This window comes from Primulina tabacum, chromosome 15 (genome assembly GCF_025594145.1).
Source record: "Primulina tabacum isolate GXHZ01 chromosome 15, ASM2559414v2, whole genome shotgun sequence".
Taxonomy (NCBI): Eukaryota; Viridiplantae; Streptophyta; class Magnoliopsida; order Lamiales; family Gesneriaceae; genus Primulina; species Primulina tabacum.
In genome coordinates this window covers 4049897-4065675 of record NC_134564.1, presented here as the reverse complement: position 1 = coordinate 4065675, position 15779 = coordinate 4049897, and the positions used below count along the sequence as shown (strand labels likewise).

Sequence of the window (15779 nt, the reverse complement as noted above, 5' to 3'; positions counted from 1 at the left end):
ACAAGTCACAACAAACAAAACAAAACAGCAAACAACTTGATGGACCAAGATCACTGAACAAAACTTTGTGAAAATGTATCCATATTTGAATCCAATCATATGAATGATGAAATTAACTGCTTAACAACATATCTTTAAAAGTCACAGATATCTGAATTAGAAATCTTCACTTAATTAGATTGTCAAATATCCATATTTTATATTCATATACCATAAGCACATCAACAACTGATAGAGGGAACAGATTAAGCAGTAGCAATATCAAATAAGAATAAGCACTAATCCCAATCTAACATACAGATTTCCCCCAATTAGATGTAGTAGTGCTGCACACCAAGGTCATGCTTTCCATACAAACATCCAGGCCTGTTGTGGTAATGCGGCAGCCTCTTCGATTTGATGACTTTTGGTCCACCCCGCTTCCCCATCTTCCTTATCCTCTGCTTCCCGAATCTGTCCTTCAGTTTCCATGGAATCAACTCATCATCCACGTCGTCGTCGTCGTCCTCCTCCTCATCATCATCATCACCACCACCACCACCACCACCATCATCATACACATGAAGACTCATCACGTCTTCAACAGGAAACAACACCATGGGCTGAGGTGACACCGAAAGCAACTGCATGGAGATGACGTCATCCAGATTCGAGACATCGCGCGAGTCTTCCTCTTCCTTGTGATCCTTCTCGTGCTCCCCGTCAATGACTTCGTCACCCCCGCTGATGATGTCATCACCGCCGAAGGAGCAGAGGTCGTCGTCGTCGTCCGAAAGAGAAGGGCTGACGAGCTCCCAGGCGGCGAGGTCCTCGACGGCGTCGTAATGGTGGGTGGGCCTGGATACTCCTCCGTTGTTCCTGGCCATGGATTTCCTCAAAATACTCAACATTTTTCGATTCTTCCGGGCTGGAACTTCTCGCGGTTTCTCGGTTTTCCCTCCTTCCCCCAGCTGTCAGCTGTCACGGTCGGTTATGGAAAATGTTAGGGGAGACTTTGCGTTCAGTCCCTGTTGAAACTCATCTTTATCTTCACTCTCCTTCTCCCCAAAATACCCCTCAATTTTATATTTTAATAATTGATTTTTCTATTTGATTAAAGGCACGTCATGTTTCCGTAAAATAAACTAAATCTTTTATCTCTTTGACCAGAGTGCCATCAGGTTATGTCCACTGTATTTTACGAACTGCTCCTCACAGTTCAACCACGCGATCGCAACCGATGGTTACTGACGCAGACTCCTTCAGCAGCATTTAGCACAACCCTAATTCGTTTCATATCTTAGGGTGTACAATAAAAGATAAAATTTTGAAAATAATACATGATAGGGAGTAAGAGCAAATATCTCTTCATTCAAACACAAACATTTTTATTACATTGAAATCTCCTGTAGAAGAGGAGAAACTTGTTTAGCTACTAATAGTAGCTGAACTCACAACACACATAAACTTGAAAGATTACAATTTATTTGTTGAAAGAAATGAGGAAAATGTTCGATAATCTTCACTTCTTCCTTCCTGCCTTATTTACAGAAGGATTCTTCGGATTTGAAATTCAGATTTCAAACCTTGATAAGCCTTTACATCTTGCATATGGACCATGTAGTGGTTGAGTGGTCTCTTGAGACTGTTCTTTCTTGAACTGTCTTTTTCTTGATAATTAATCTAGTAATCAACTTCTCATCTTCTTTTATCTCATCGAGATACCAGTAGCGATGAGTCTGTAAGAGATCCGCTGTAATCTCATTTCCTTTTTCCTGGAAATGTTGGACTAGCCATTTAAGAGCATCCGCCTGTTTTCTCTAATACTTGATTCTTCTCTTTAAAACCTTTAGTTATGCATAATACATTTTCTTTAGGTTTATTTCTGGTGTGGTTTACTGGTTCCCATTTACCCTTATTTATAGTATGATTTTTGGGTCTAGTTTTCTTGTCTTTTTATCAGATTCCCTTTAAAGAGAAGGAATCCAATGTTCTTTGTCATTTTCTACCGATTATTGGTGGTCCTGTTTTTCCACTCACATGGTGGGTTTTCTTTTGGTTAGTGGGTTGATCACATGTCCACTTTTAACTTTGTCGAGGAATCTTTGGCTTTTGTATCCTCGAGGAAAATGTGCTGGTGGTCCTTCCCCACTTGTCCTTATTTCGGTAAAATGTTTTCGATCAGATCTCGGTTTGAAACTTTTACAGAACTCCGGTTCTTTCTGATTCTGGCATTCAAGGCAGATGTTTTCTGACCATCTTCCTACATGTGTCATATTACAGAATTTTCGGCGAGTTTCTTAAGGGAAGCTTGAAGACCAGCAATCTTCTCCTCGTGTAGCTTCTGAACCCGGGCAATTTCTCCTTGGAGATGGTCATGAATTTCTTGAGCAGCCCGGGCTTGCTGACATTTCTTCGTGGCCACTGCCGCCACCTCTTCAAAGGCCGAGACTATCATCTGAGCAGCCTGAACAAAAAGAGTTTAAAAAAAAAGAGAGAGAAAAGAAAAAGATAGAGCATAAAAGCTTACAGACAGAAGCCGGTTTGATCCCTTCAGGAACCTAACACTGGCAAGAGCACTTTTCAACAATACCGCCTCAGCACGGCTAAGTATCTGCTTGAGGCGCTTAACACCAGTGGCAGTAGCCCCCTCAAAAAAGATGTTAGCCTGGGTAGGCTGATCCGTTTGAGGGAGCTCTTGGCCGGGTTCACTTGAAGGTTGTTGGCGAAGGGGAGTTGACTGAACTGACCGGGAAGTGCCCTAGCCGCCTTCAAGAATGATCAGCTCGGGGGAGGTGACAGCTCTTCTTTTCCTTTGACTAAGAGGAATGAGATCCTCGGCCTCCTCCCCCGTCTCGGTCACCAACCGAGGCCCGAGCCCTTCTTGATCCCGGGGAGGCTTGCCGGCAGCTTGCTGTTCCACAGAAGATTTTTTTTCTTTTCAAATATTTCTTCTGCAAAACTGGTGGTTTTTCCTATCATTGTATTTAACAGGAACGATCCATTCATAGAATTTTGATAAAACTTGAATGGAAATTTGGCTTTGTTCATCTCAGTGAGACAGACTCATAAACCTAATGCTCTTCTGGTTGACATGTCGTCTTCTGTTGTTGAAGCAACCAGGGGTGTTTCTTCTGTCGGAGGGTCCTTGATAAATTTCTGAATATTTGTATCTGGCCTCCTTAACTTGATAAAATGAAAGGTTTCGTGTGAACCTTTCTCTGCTGGTTCTGGTGCTGCACTGAAAAAGTATAGCTCCAAAACATCTCCCTTGGACAAATAATCGTTATTCGCCCAAGTTTCACGAACAGTTTCCTGAATCCATTTAGGTAATCCTGAAATTTCCGGAAAGCTGGGTGAAGTGGTATAAACTGAGGCAAGAGCCCCGAATTCATACCAGGCTTTGATCTTCTTGGGATATGAATTATGTTTCATCCATATCCTATGATATTTCCCTGAAACATCAACCCTATTAGTAACTGGGTTAATGTCAACTCTTGTTTTTAATTGCTCCATGTTCTATTGGTAAACCTGAAATGGAGAAATTGAAACTTCATTAGTACCAACCTTAGATTTGCCTTTGTCAGTACGAGGCCTAAGGTTGATCTTTCCCTCTTCAATCTCCGAAGTGAAGGGTTGACTTGAGGACTCAAGATAAGGATCAGGAGTCTCAATTTTTGTTTCAGCCGACTCATCTGGAGATGATCCCGACTTAACACTTGTGCTAGGGGTATTTGAATCCCCTGCTCCAGGTATAGAGTCATGTACTCGAAAACTCTCCATTTGGGAAACCAATGGCTTCTCAATGTCTTGGAGGATAGGCCTTTGTGTTACAGACAATAACTGAGTATAAGCATGTAAACATCCTGTAATTCGATCAGAGACAACTCTCTTATCGGCTTGTTGTAGTCTTCCCGCAACTTCTGCGTTTAAGACCAGCTTGTTAAACTCGTTTTGAAGCATTTCAAGGTGTTCCCTCAAATGCCTCTGCATCTTGATGATGACGTCGATATCACCGTTGTCCATCTCTTGTTAAAAAATCTGCAAGAATATTTTCATGAGATTTTATTATCACAATATCAAAAATATAATTCTGACATAGTGTCTGCCATCTTAATAATCTTGTCTTCTCATGTTTAGACTCAATTCTTCCTTAAGAAAGCTTTTACATGTGTGTTATCAACTTTCAAAGTAAATTTCTTTGCAAGTAAAAATAATGGTCATTTTTCAAAAGCCCTTTTTACTGCATAAAATTCCTTCTCATTGATATGTCATCTGATGGCTTCTGCATCTGAGAATAAACCACTCCAATATCTGCATGGTTGTTCTCCATCTGGTGTGAGCTTAGTAAGAACTGCTGCCCACCAATGATCACTGGCATCGGTATATAATACCAGATCATCTTCATCTTGAGGAATAACCATTTTTGGAAGATTCTTACAAATCTCCTTTAAATAGATAAGTTCTTCTGTGTGTTCTTTTGTCCATATAAATCTTGCATCTTTTTTCAATAATGGACTGAACACTTTTCTGTGTTTTGCTAGGTTTTTTATAAACATCCTAACTCCCAGAAAACTTTGAAGTTGTTTCTTGTCTTTGAGACTTTCTGGAAAATTCTGCATCTTTTCTACTATGTGGTCTTGCAGAATTATTCCTGACTCGTCGATTTCAATTCCGAGGAATTCAATCTTTCTTGTTGCAATGACTGCTTTCTTTTCGGATAAAACTGGTCCTTCTTTTTTACAAACCTTAGAAAAAATCTCCAAGTGTTTAACATGTTCATCCATATTTTTTGATGCTATTAAAACATCATCAATATAAACAAACATAAATTTAAAAATAATCTTTAAAAAAATTATCCATTTTTCTTTGAAATATCTGGGGTGAATTAGCCAATCTCATTGGTAATACTTCCCAAATATAATGTCCTTGCGGTGTGGAGAAAGCTGTGAATTTTTTGATTTCTTCCTGCATCCGAATTTGATAAAATCCAGACTTACAGTCGAACTTAGAGAATATCTTGGCGTTGCGTATGCAACTAATCAAGTGTTCTCTACTAGGTATAAAATACCCATCAAACTCCAGAACCTTATTAATTTCTTGATAATTAATAACTAATCTGGGTTTTTCTCGTTTTATTTCACCATGATTTCTTACCAGAAATCCTGGACTGCTATATGGTGACATACCTGCTTTGATCAAACCAAGGTCGAAATGTTCCTTGACTATAATCTGCATATCCCTTTGATCAATGATATTCATTGGGATAGGCTTGCAACGGACAAATTCATACTCTTTGCCTTCCTTAATTTTTAGGAAAACTTTGAGTTGATTCTGTCCCACCATGCCAAGAGATCTTCATTGTAATTTTCCTTGATCCTTTTCTTGACATCTTCTAATGATACCTTAGATTCGAACTCTACTTCATTCGTTTGTAGAGTTATCTTCAGGCATTCAATATCTTCTGGTTGGAGTACTTTGTCTGCTCTTAACTGGAGCATTATTTTTCCAAACCGTCTAGAATCCTTCATTTTTGGGTTCAGAAGTTTTTCTTCATCACCACGCTTGCTGCGAAACTGGATCGGCAATTTTCTGTAAAATGCCTCTCGTAGTCTCTGGACTATGATTTTATGATCACAAGGTGTTGTGAACACTAATCTTCTAGTCTCATTTTCTTTATAGGACTTGAAAATTTGTAAGAAATTGTTTCCTAACAATATGTCAGCTCTTGTATCATGAAAATAAATTGGTGGTGTTTTTACCTTATACCAAGGTGTTTGTCCAGCACCGCCAATCATGATTTCGGTCATCTTAATCCCTTTACATAAGATTAAGATTCTTCTCGAAAAATCTCTTCCAGTAATCTTTAGTAATTCTTCTTCCAAATTATGTGGAAAAACTCCTCGTTTTGCTGTACAGATTACAGCACTGAATCAATATAAGCAGCAAAATATTCTGCTTTATATTGTTCATATAACATTCCTACTGGAATGTATATGGAGAATGGACTTGTGGTCATTGGATTTTTCACATCTTATCATCTGTCATAAACTCCATTCCATACTCTAGTCGTTTCCAAGGTTTATGTTCCTCGAGAAACTCTAGTCCAAGAATCAGGCGATCTGATTCTCTTCCTGGAATTCCTTGAATATGAACTTCCAATTCTCCGATATTAATCAGTCCTTTTTAAGTTTCTATCATCGGTTGTTCCAAATAGTATATTGAATTACAAGGAAATTGATTCCTTTGTTTCGTAATATCAAATATTATTTCTACTTCCTTCCACCCTTCTAGGCATCTCAGCTTTCCTATTGTAGAAAAAAATTTTAGCTCATGTTGGGTTTCTATGACAGGCGTTTTTCTCCACCTGTAACTTGTAATTCTATCTCCCTGAAAAGATAGTCTTCTTGATTCCAATCTAAGACTTTGATTCCTTTGTAGAATCGGTTTGTCTTGTATTTGGATATCTGTTTCTTGTATTAAAGGAAACTCAACTCGTTCTGGATAAATTGCCTGGGCAACTTTTCCAAATATCTCGGGTATTTCAATGAACTCATTTCTAATAAACAATTCTGAATGATGTGTATTAGATAGAGCATATGCAATCTGATAGGTAATAGAATATAGTCTATTACCTTCTTTCATCAGCTTTTTTTCCTTGAAATTTTGATGTAATGTCAAGGCTCGGCTGAAATCTCGATCTGTCAGGTTGTAGGCTATCTTTGGATAGATTACTCCTACAATCTTTCCTGCACAGAGATTTCCTGAGATTGTTCCCAGTACTGAATCTTGTAGATTTCTCATTCTTTTATCGCATATAGCAATATCGATAGGCGAATCTATTCCTTCTTTGAAAGTAGCGTTTATCATAATCTGGATTGCTCTGATATGAATCTAGGACATAGTCCTTGCTACTTCTATCTTGAGTTTTTGTAATTCCTCCTTAATTTCTTCGGAAGAAATTAACTGCATTTACATTCTATTTCCTGTAAGTTCCATCGGGATTGCCATTTTCCTTCTAGAAACTTTATAGATTAGATGATACTTTCTGTTTCTTAGGCCAAGATTTCCTAAGAACTTTTCTACCTGTCCTGCAGAGAATCCTTGATATCTCTGTAGACTAGTATTTTTTCTCATGATCCTTTGGACCATATTATGAGATATTGTTGTCTGGCTAAAAAATCCAGACAAATCTTCCTGTGTTTCGTGTCGAAACACCTCGTCCTCAGTCAGATTCCGATTCTATTCCATCATATTCTCCCTGACTTAAGACCTCTTCTTCTTCATATATACTTTCATTTGAGGCAATGTCCTCAAATCGGTATACCTGAATAAGATCTTGGTAATAAACTGCTTCTTCAATATCCGGGGTTGGATCGAAGCGTTTAATACCTCTTTTTTCATTTTCTGGACAGTTGGTCGAGATATGACCTCTTGCTCCACATGTCCAGCAATTACAATCCTTGAAACTTTCATTTGCTCGAGTATGAGCTCTTCTGAAAGTTTTCTTCGTAGGTGTTCTTCATGTGCTTCGAGATGTACTCGATACTTGGGATGATATCCTACTTCTTGAGGGTCCACTTCTTTGCCCAGATTTATAAGATCTGGCTTTTTGTCTAGACCAAACAGTTCTTGGCTTCCAAGAACTTCTTCCACTTCTAGCATAAGGATGAGTTCTGAAACTTTTCCTCTTATGCTTCTGTGGTTTACTTCAAATAATTCTTGGAAGATCATTTTCCTTACAACACAAAGGAGTTCTTTTGTTTATACCCCTTAAGCGTTTGTAATTCTTTTGTAATGCTGCTATATGGCACCATTCTGCCAATTTTCCTTCAAGGAAAGAGGCTCTTCTTGCTAACGTATCTGGATTTCCAGGTACGTATTCCTTTATGAGCATTTCTCTCCAGGGACTTGGCATTTTTGCGAAGAAAAGCTGCATAGCTATATCTTCTTCGACTCTTGAATTCCATCTATATTTAGTGAATAACATAATGTATTCATCCACTAAACATATATCATGTAATTCAAGACTATACAGAGCTTGGTTGTATTTTTTCCTCTTCTCTGTATCTTGACTGTTAAAATAGTCTACCCCTATAAATTGTGCTTTAAATAGGGTAGCCATTTTTTCGGCTATCTCGCTTAGAGATTCTCCGGCCAGGACTGACTCTTTCATTTCTACTGAAGTCATGTCCCAAGCAATTTTCAGTGACCCCATGAGACTCATTTCTAAAAGTTTAATGAATCCTTCTTTGTTGAGATCTAGTGTTCCTGCTGCGATTCTCATAGCATATGTCCAATCATCTATGAGATCTTCTCTGTTTTTGAAATCTAATACATCAAGGTTAAGCATAACCCCGTAAGGATGTATAGGATCTAAAACAGTCTTCCCGTAGGGTGTTTGGTGCAAGGAAATTTGAATTCTCCTTGTCCTTATACCTGCTGGTTGTGATCCTCCAGCAGTATGGAAATCAGATTGGGATTCTCTCATGTTAACATTCTGAGATCCCACACTTTCCCTTGGTGGTTCCTGAGTCGATGACCAGGTTATAGCATGTATTTCTCCTCTTGCTGTATTCATCTTTAGATCTACAACTTTGATATTTGCGAAAGATTCCGCCAGCTCTTGTAGATCCTCCAGACCAATCCTTTCTAAAGTTGTCATCAGATAAATTTCTTTTGTGAGACAGATTTAATTAGATTGATCATCTTTTCTTCTTCAGTTAATGGTTTTGACACCACTCTGGCCTTCCCTTGTTGATGTAACAAAGGTTCGGTGGCAAATGATGGTGGTAACCATCCTCCTGAAGTTCTTTTACTAGAACCTGATGTTGTTCTAGTTTTTGAATTATTGTTTGAATATCCTTTAATATTCCAAGAATTTCTTCCTGGTTTTTAAGGATTTCTTCAACTCGTTGAGGTACAAAGTATAGCATATTGCCATAATTTTGTACTGTTTTCTGGATTGATCTAAGATCTAAAGAGAGCTTAGATGAATCTGGTATTATCTCCAGAAGCTTATTTGTTTGAATCATAAGTTTACCTGAAGGTGTTGTAGCGTTCCTTTCTACTCCTGATATCTAACAATAATTAAATGCTCTTGTGTATATTCAAAAATATTCGAATAAATCTTATAAATTATTTTTCTCGAACCTAAGTTCGGATTCATAATTTTTTGAAAATTCTCCTCCTCAAACATTTTAGTTTCTTTATAATAATAAATCATGTGTTTGAAATAAATCAACCTAAAGTTCTGATACTATTTTCGAAAGCGCGGGGATCAATTAAAATTACACAAAGAATAAAGGGTAATTTTGGTATGTGTAAAAAGATTCTCTCTCTCCAGGGAGCTAGGATCAAAAATTGTTTGTTTTGGAGACTGACCACCAATTCCCCAAAAAAGTTACTCCGGAATTCAACTTTACACCCTTGCAGTACTTTAATTTGCATTTGCACCGTTGTAATTTGTTATCTATTTTTTGGTTTTTCGAACTTCACCAAATTATATCATCAATAAAGTTTAAATAATTTCCAAATATTATGGTATATTTTAATACAATCTTCTTAGTTAGGAACTCTTCTTTCCACCATTCATATCATCTACAATTTCTTTCTCCCTTGATCTCTCACCTACACGTACGCCATCTAACTATTCTTTGAAATTTTTGACAAAAATTTGTGTGACACGATCTCACGAGTCGTATATTGTGATACAGATCTCTTATTTAGGTCATCCATGAAAAAAATATTAATTTTTATGTTAAAAATATTACTTTTTATTGTGAATATCAGTAGGGTTAACCGATATGTGAGACCGATTTGTGAGAGACTTACTCAAATTTTTTTATGTTGCTATTTTGTATTTGTTTAGATTTTTATGTTGCTATTTTATATTTTTTGTTTTTTTATTTTTTAGACTAAACCGAATCCTACCAGCCCGAATGTATTTAAAGCCCACTAGGATAAAGTCATTAAACGCAGAAGAATGAGACGGTTTGAGGACTTGATCCGCGCATGACTGAAGAAGTTGAGTCATGATCTACGACCAAAGAAAGTGGAAGATGGATGAAACTGTCCAGAGGAACGAACAAAAGCAGATGGAACATCATCAAAAAACTCTCTCAATAATTTCATCAATAATTTACTCAAAATTACAGCAAATGTTCTCTGCAAACTCTAGCCATTTAAGCTCATCTCATATCGCAACTTTTCTAGTGTCATTATCGTAAATTCCTTAGTTTTAGCATATCCCTTGAGTTTTTTCAATTCTAGTTGTGAAATGTTATTACAATTCATAATTATATGTTGTTCATGAATTTCTTCTGCAATTTTCATTAGATTGTTCATTTAAATTTTTATCTTTGTGACTCACCGAAAGAGTTAGAACTAACAACCGAATCGAGATTCGCATCGCTTGATTGTAAAAGTCAAATTATTCACGAATTTAACCTGACACGTCATCACAATTTTTATATACAAACACAATTTCTCCAATAATATCTTTAAAATAAACTCATATTTGGATTAATAACAGAGTAATTTCATGCATAACTTTCTAAATTTAAAATTCTTATAAATTAATTGATTGAAACAATTCAATTTCAAATTTTGTTCATAAATATAATGCACCGACACGACCCGAGTTAAATATTTGCGCGTCCCAAACATAAAATGTACAGGGGACAAAATTGGGTAAGTGTGCATGTACATTACCCAATGCAAAATCAAAGTATGGTTCAATAAATGAACAAAATAAAAGACCATCCAATCCTGTACAGCCATACTCCCATTCCATTCCATGCCACTGCCAAACAAACCAACATTAAGAATGAAGGCTTATGTCATAAATATCAAATATGTAGCTTTTTCCCCTACACTCTCTATAAGCCAACTTGATCTTTTCCCTACAGAACTATAACAAGATCGTACATGGGTATAACTTGCTATTGAAGCTGATTCCTCTGCTCATCTTTAACCCTACAAATATTGATCATGCGGTTAAAAACACCATCTCACATTTTGATAGAAAATAAAGTCTTGATATTTACGTAAACGCCTAGACCGTCGGGCTTCAAATTATTTGTTGAACTCAAGTGGCAAACTCTATATTCTCTCCTGAAAAATGGTACCAACCAAGATTTTGTTGGAATCGTAGTTATTAACAGAGAAGCTGACTGTATCTTCTGGACTGGTCCACTCTTACACCCACCCAAGTGGGAGATATGCCAAATTTGCTTGAGCTTTTTCAAGAACTTTATTTTTTATGTTCAATGAACACTGATATCTTAATCTCTAAGCTGTGCTTTTCCAACCCATATGCCCCCATAAAAGTTCGAGCAACCATCACTTTATATCTCTTAACAATACATCACAATATACCCCAGACACTATTCACACCAAAAACAGACAGTGGAAAACAATGAAGATTCTATGTGATATTTGCCGGAAAGAAGAAGCCTCTGCTTTTTGCCCTGTGGATGAGGCTGCCCTGTGTCAAAACTGCGATATTCGAGTTCACAGAGCCAATAAACTAGCCGAAAAACACCCTAGGTTCTCTCTTCTCCATCCTCAATCTCAAGACTCACCATTATGTGACATATGCCAGGTAACAAACGTGCACATGTTTCATACTTTTAATGTCCCATCATATCATCCAAAAATTGACACTCGAGAAAATAAATAATAATCACATTGTTAGTCTATAACGTTTACCGTTAACTGGTTTTGGTTAGCATGCTTAGCAAATTACATTTTCAATCTCTTTGAATTTTGAAAACACAACTAATCTGATAGCATAATTTTACATTTTCTGATAAGAGTGTATACAGAATACCCAAAAAAAGGCTAGATCTAGTTTTTTTTTTTTGAAGTCGAGGGACCAAATCTGCTAACCATTAAACATGGACGACAAAATATATTGAAATGACAAATTTTAGAGACAAAAATATAAATATCCCGAAAATAAAACAAGCTAGTTAATATCTTCCCAAATTTTCTTGATTGGTTTTCACAGGAAAAGAGAGCACTATTCTTCTGTCGAGAAGACAGAGCATTACTTTGCAAAGAGTGTGATAGTTCAATACACAAAGCCAATGAACATACAAAAAAGCACAATAGATTTCTACTTACCGGGGTTAAGCTCTCTGCAGCTGCTGCTTCATTTAATGTGGCAGCCTCATCCAGCGAATCAGGATCAGAAACAAAGATGAAGAATTTCATAGCATGTAAAACTAATTTCCAGCCAAATTTGATAACCAATTGCTCAGAATCATCATCAAATCCTTGGGGAGATAAGAATGAGTCAAGCAAAGCCGCGAGCCAAGTTTCAACCAGTAGCAGGACAGATTATTTAATGGCGACTTTACCCAGTTGGCATGTTGAAGATTTGATGGATACTTCTTCTCATTATGGTTTCTGCAAGGTTTGTAGCATGTTTCTCGATTTTTTGTTTTTAGATTTACCAATCCTCAGTTCCTTACTAATTAAGAGACTTAACCATCATTACTTGGAGAAGCAAAGGAATTCAAATGGCTCGTGAGCTTTTCAAATCAACAACAACGATATTCACTTTATATTTAAAATTATCGAACTCAATCTATTTTTTTTTTGTGTGTGAGCGTTCATTTTATACAAATGTTTAAAATTCAGCGAGGTTGCAACCTCAAGCTATAATTCAAGCTTCTACATGATAGAAATTAAGTTCATACCAACCGAATCTCATTAGAATTCGAGCTCTAATTCAAACCAAAATTATTTCAAATTTCGAGATTCAATGCTGCTAAAAATTCGTGCATGAAAAAGAATATGCCAGTAGCATTTGAGTATCTACATCCTTAGTAACTAATAAGATTAGATATGTAAAAAATTCAACTTCAGATAACCACTTACATTTTATCGTGTGTCAAGTGCACAAATTATGTGTTGAAGTGCTAATATATAATACTGAAGTACAAGAAATTAAGCTACTAGCAGGAAAAAATCTTCATCCTCACTTGTTTATAATGCTATAAAAACCTTCTATTAAAGTGCTCGTACACTAATTTTGGAGTTAACTGCAGATTTATGACCAGATGTCCCTCTTTACAAACGAAGAATTTGAACGAAGCCTCTGAGAAAAAGAAAGTGGTGAAATGTAGTAGTAGTAAATGGTGTGAAGAAGGTAGCTTCAGGATTGAAAGTGATTAGTCTACTGCTCCTGATAACTGAAAATAACAAAAAATGCACTACAATCTATTTGAATTGAAATTTCTCCCATTTTTTGACCTGCAAATGAAGGTTCTTACCTGTATACTTCATAAAGAACCTCAACTTGGATGGTAGGAACCATCTTATAATACTACTTTTCATGCAATATAGCCTCCTTCAAACAAGTGGAGTTACTCTTCAAGAAATCCAATAAAAACAATATAATTCTTCCATCTTTCCTCCCATAACACAAATCCAGTACACTATGCTCCTTGAAAATAAAGCATGACAACAACAAACAATGCACACTCACAGCAATTTAAGGAATTATTAAAATGTAGATTTCTTCAAAATTGAGGAGAAGATGTTATTGGATCGTCGATCTGTGGTGATTAGCTTTTTAGTTGATCATCCTCAATTTCAAAACTCATAAAAATTGGCAAAAATCTCGGTCGATTTTAGAAAGCAGAATCGCTGTTTCTGCTCTTTCCAAGAATAATGTCTTTAGCTTCGTTAATTTTTGAAGCAAGATAATGGCTCCCACCTGCATCGGGATGGTTTGCTACCATCACCCGTCTGTGTGCCTCCTTAACCTTATCTGCTGGAGTGCTTTCCCTGAATCAAGTTAAAATTATGTTAAAAACGAAAAAAAAAATCATACATGATCCTGTTAATATTAGGCAGTCATTGGTAAATTCGTATTTTATGGAACCTAGAGCAAATAAAAGGTCAAACATGAATCAAAAGCTTTATTATTAACCAACTTGAGACAAGGCATATAGTAACATAAACGGATATAAAATAGAGATCTAATTTGGTGATAGTTAATTGCCAAAATTAACATACTTGTGAACTCTAAGTCACAAAATCAATGAAAAGTTTTGAATCACCTGACTCCAAGAATAAGAGCCGCTTCCCTCCTGGTCATTGTTGGCTGGAAACCTCCTTCATAAAATTTACGCATTCTAACGGTTGGCGACCTTGCCTTGAATGCTTGCCAGGCTTGAATTCCATATCTACCAGCATAAGCAGTAGCAGCGACGGCTATTCCTACTATTAAGGGTGAAGTCTGCCTCGAATTTCAACTTTCAATTTTTTTATAATGTGTATTTATAACTTCAAACAACAATAAAAGCAATCGCTATAGATAACCGATCTATCTAATTAGAAGTGATAAAGTCATGCCATTGATGATGAAGTAAAGCACAGTGATACGATCCTGACTGAGATTGATGAGCAAGTTAATGGAGGATTACTCGCGCATTTTATAACTGAAGATCATATGTTATGCAATTACAATTTCATAGTAAAGATGTTGAAAGACTATGCCTGCACATTTAAAATGGACAAACAAAATCAAAATCCAAGACTGATTCATTATTAGTGGGCTGGCTTTTCTCATCCTAACATAAATAGGCAGTTCTCAACATTCAGACTTCTTAGAGATTAAAAAATTTACTCCCTCGGGAGTTGCATAAATATCATCATTTCATGGTATCAGACAACAGAAAACGGTCGGCATAGATCTATAATTAATTCCCATTCATTAATTTAATGCCTGTACTGAAGAACCAACCAAGATTCTACATCAAAACGGGTGTAAACAACCTTCTCTAGACAAATCCGCATGCAACTTCTAAACCCTACAAATCAAGTATGCAATAAGAAAAATAAAACAAAAGAAGCACTTGCATTCATGAAATGGAGAATGGGAAAACACGGAATGCTTCTCAGTAACTTATTCTTACATTCACAATCCTTAAACAAAAATATATATTAATTCAGTGCCGCCAAAATAGTAAAATGCGAGGCATGTATTGATACAATCACAGCGATTGTCCACCAAATTCGGATGTAAATTAGTGGTGGATAAAGAATTTCAACGGCACTCACCATTTTTAGACGAAGATGACTCAGTATTGAACGTTCAACGCGGTGTGATATCCTCTTCCTTAGTTCAGATACGCTGCCGAGTTGCCCTTTAAATACTCCACTGCAGAGCTCCCGACTTGAACAATTAGGGTTTGGAACTTTGCAGTAATTATCTTTCCTCGATTTCATTATCGTTTGGGAAAACTAGTGATAAAATCTTATATCCAAAAGTTCATATATTAAAGTCAATACTTTCAAAAAAAAATTAATATCTAATTTCCTTTTTATTGAAATATAACATAATTTGAAGTGGTTAATATATTTAAATGAAAAAAAATTATACTTTTAGTCCGATAAGTTGGCATATTTTGATTTTTACTCATATAATTTGTCAAAGTTTGGTTTTGATCTAATAACTTGGATTTTTTTGTTTTGGTATTTTTTTCCTCAAAACGACTATTGCTTATTTGACAACGATATTCCCATACATGGCCTTATATGACAAGAATAAAGTTATATTTCATATATTAAAATGTATCTAAATAAAAATAATGAAAATCGACAAATTTTTTTCCATATTTATAATATTTGGGGTTGTTTTGATTTTTTTACCTTTTTTTAGCTGAGATAAATTTTAATGTGTATAATATAAATTTTATTATCACCTCATAAGTCATATAGGGGATAACATTGCCAAATAATTATAGCGAAAAAAATGACCAAAATTAAAGAAAAAATCAAAT

The 15779-nt window shown here is 36.1% G+C and overlaps 2 protein-coding genes across 3 annotated transcripts; one reads left to right on the top strand and one right to left on the bottom strand.

Moving 5' to 3' along the window:
- Positions 1–148: 148 nt before the first annotated feature.
- On the bottom strand, positions 149–15252 carry LOC142526899 (mitochondrial import inner membrane translocase subunit TIM14-1-like). Of its 2 annotated transcripts, XR_012815360.1 has the most exons (6): positions 15058–15252; positions 14055–14233; positions 13709–13779; positions 12345–12518; positions 12109–12260; positions 149–913 (listed from the first exon to the last, which is right to left on the bottom strand). XR_012815360.1 is itself a non-coding variant. In XM_075631552.1 (3 exons), exons 1-3 carry the CDS (start codon positions 15223–15225, stop codon positions 13623–13625), a joined length of 504 nt encoding a protein of 167 aa, XP_075487667.1. In that variant the 5' UTR covers positions 15226–15252; the 3' UTR covers positions 13340–13622. The 2 variants fall into 2 exon arrangements, 1 of the variants encoding a protein (XP_075487667.1); XM_075631552.1 differs by lacking the exons at positions 149–913; positions 12109–12260; positions 12345–12518 and having other exon boundaries at positions 13340–13779.
- On the top strand, positions 10792–12465 carry LOC142525800 (B-box zinc finger protein 21-like). Its single transcript, XM_075630091.1, has 3 exons — positions 10792–11584; positions 11993–12400; positions 12451–12465. The coding sequence occupies exons 1-3, from the start codon at positions 11399–11401 to the stop codon at positions 12463–12465; spliced, it is 609 nt and encodes a 202-aa protein (XP_075486206.1). The 5' UTR covers positions 10792–11398.
- Positions 15253–15779: the final 527 nt, after the last annotated feature.

Bases quoted from the DNA above. Each gene is read 5' to 3' on its own strand.
- LOC142525800 (XM_075630091.1), top strand. From the start codon at position 11,399: ATGAAGATTCTATGTGATATTTGCCGGAAAGAAGAAGCCTCTGCTTTT. The intron at 11,585-11,992 runs GTAACAAACGTG...TGGTTTTCACAG, and splicing joins CATTATGTGACATATGCCAG to GAAAAGAGAGCACTATTCTT.
- LOC142526899 (XM_075631552.1), bottom strand. From the start codon at position 15,225: ATGAAATCGAGGAAAGATAATTACTGCAAAGTTCCAAACCCTAATTGT. The intron at 14,234-15,057 runs GTGAGTGCCGTT...AATTCGAGGCAG, and splicing joins GTCATCTTCGTCTAAAAATG to ACTTCACCCTTAATAGTAGG. The intron at 13,780-14,054 runs GTGATTCAAAAC...AACTTGATTCAG, and splicing joins GCTCTTATTCTTGGAGTCAG to GGAAAGCACTCCAGCAGATA.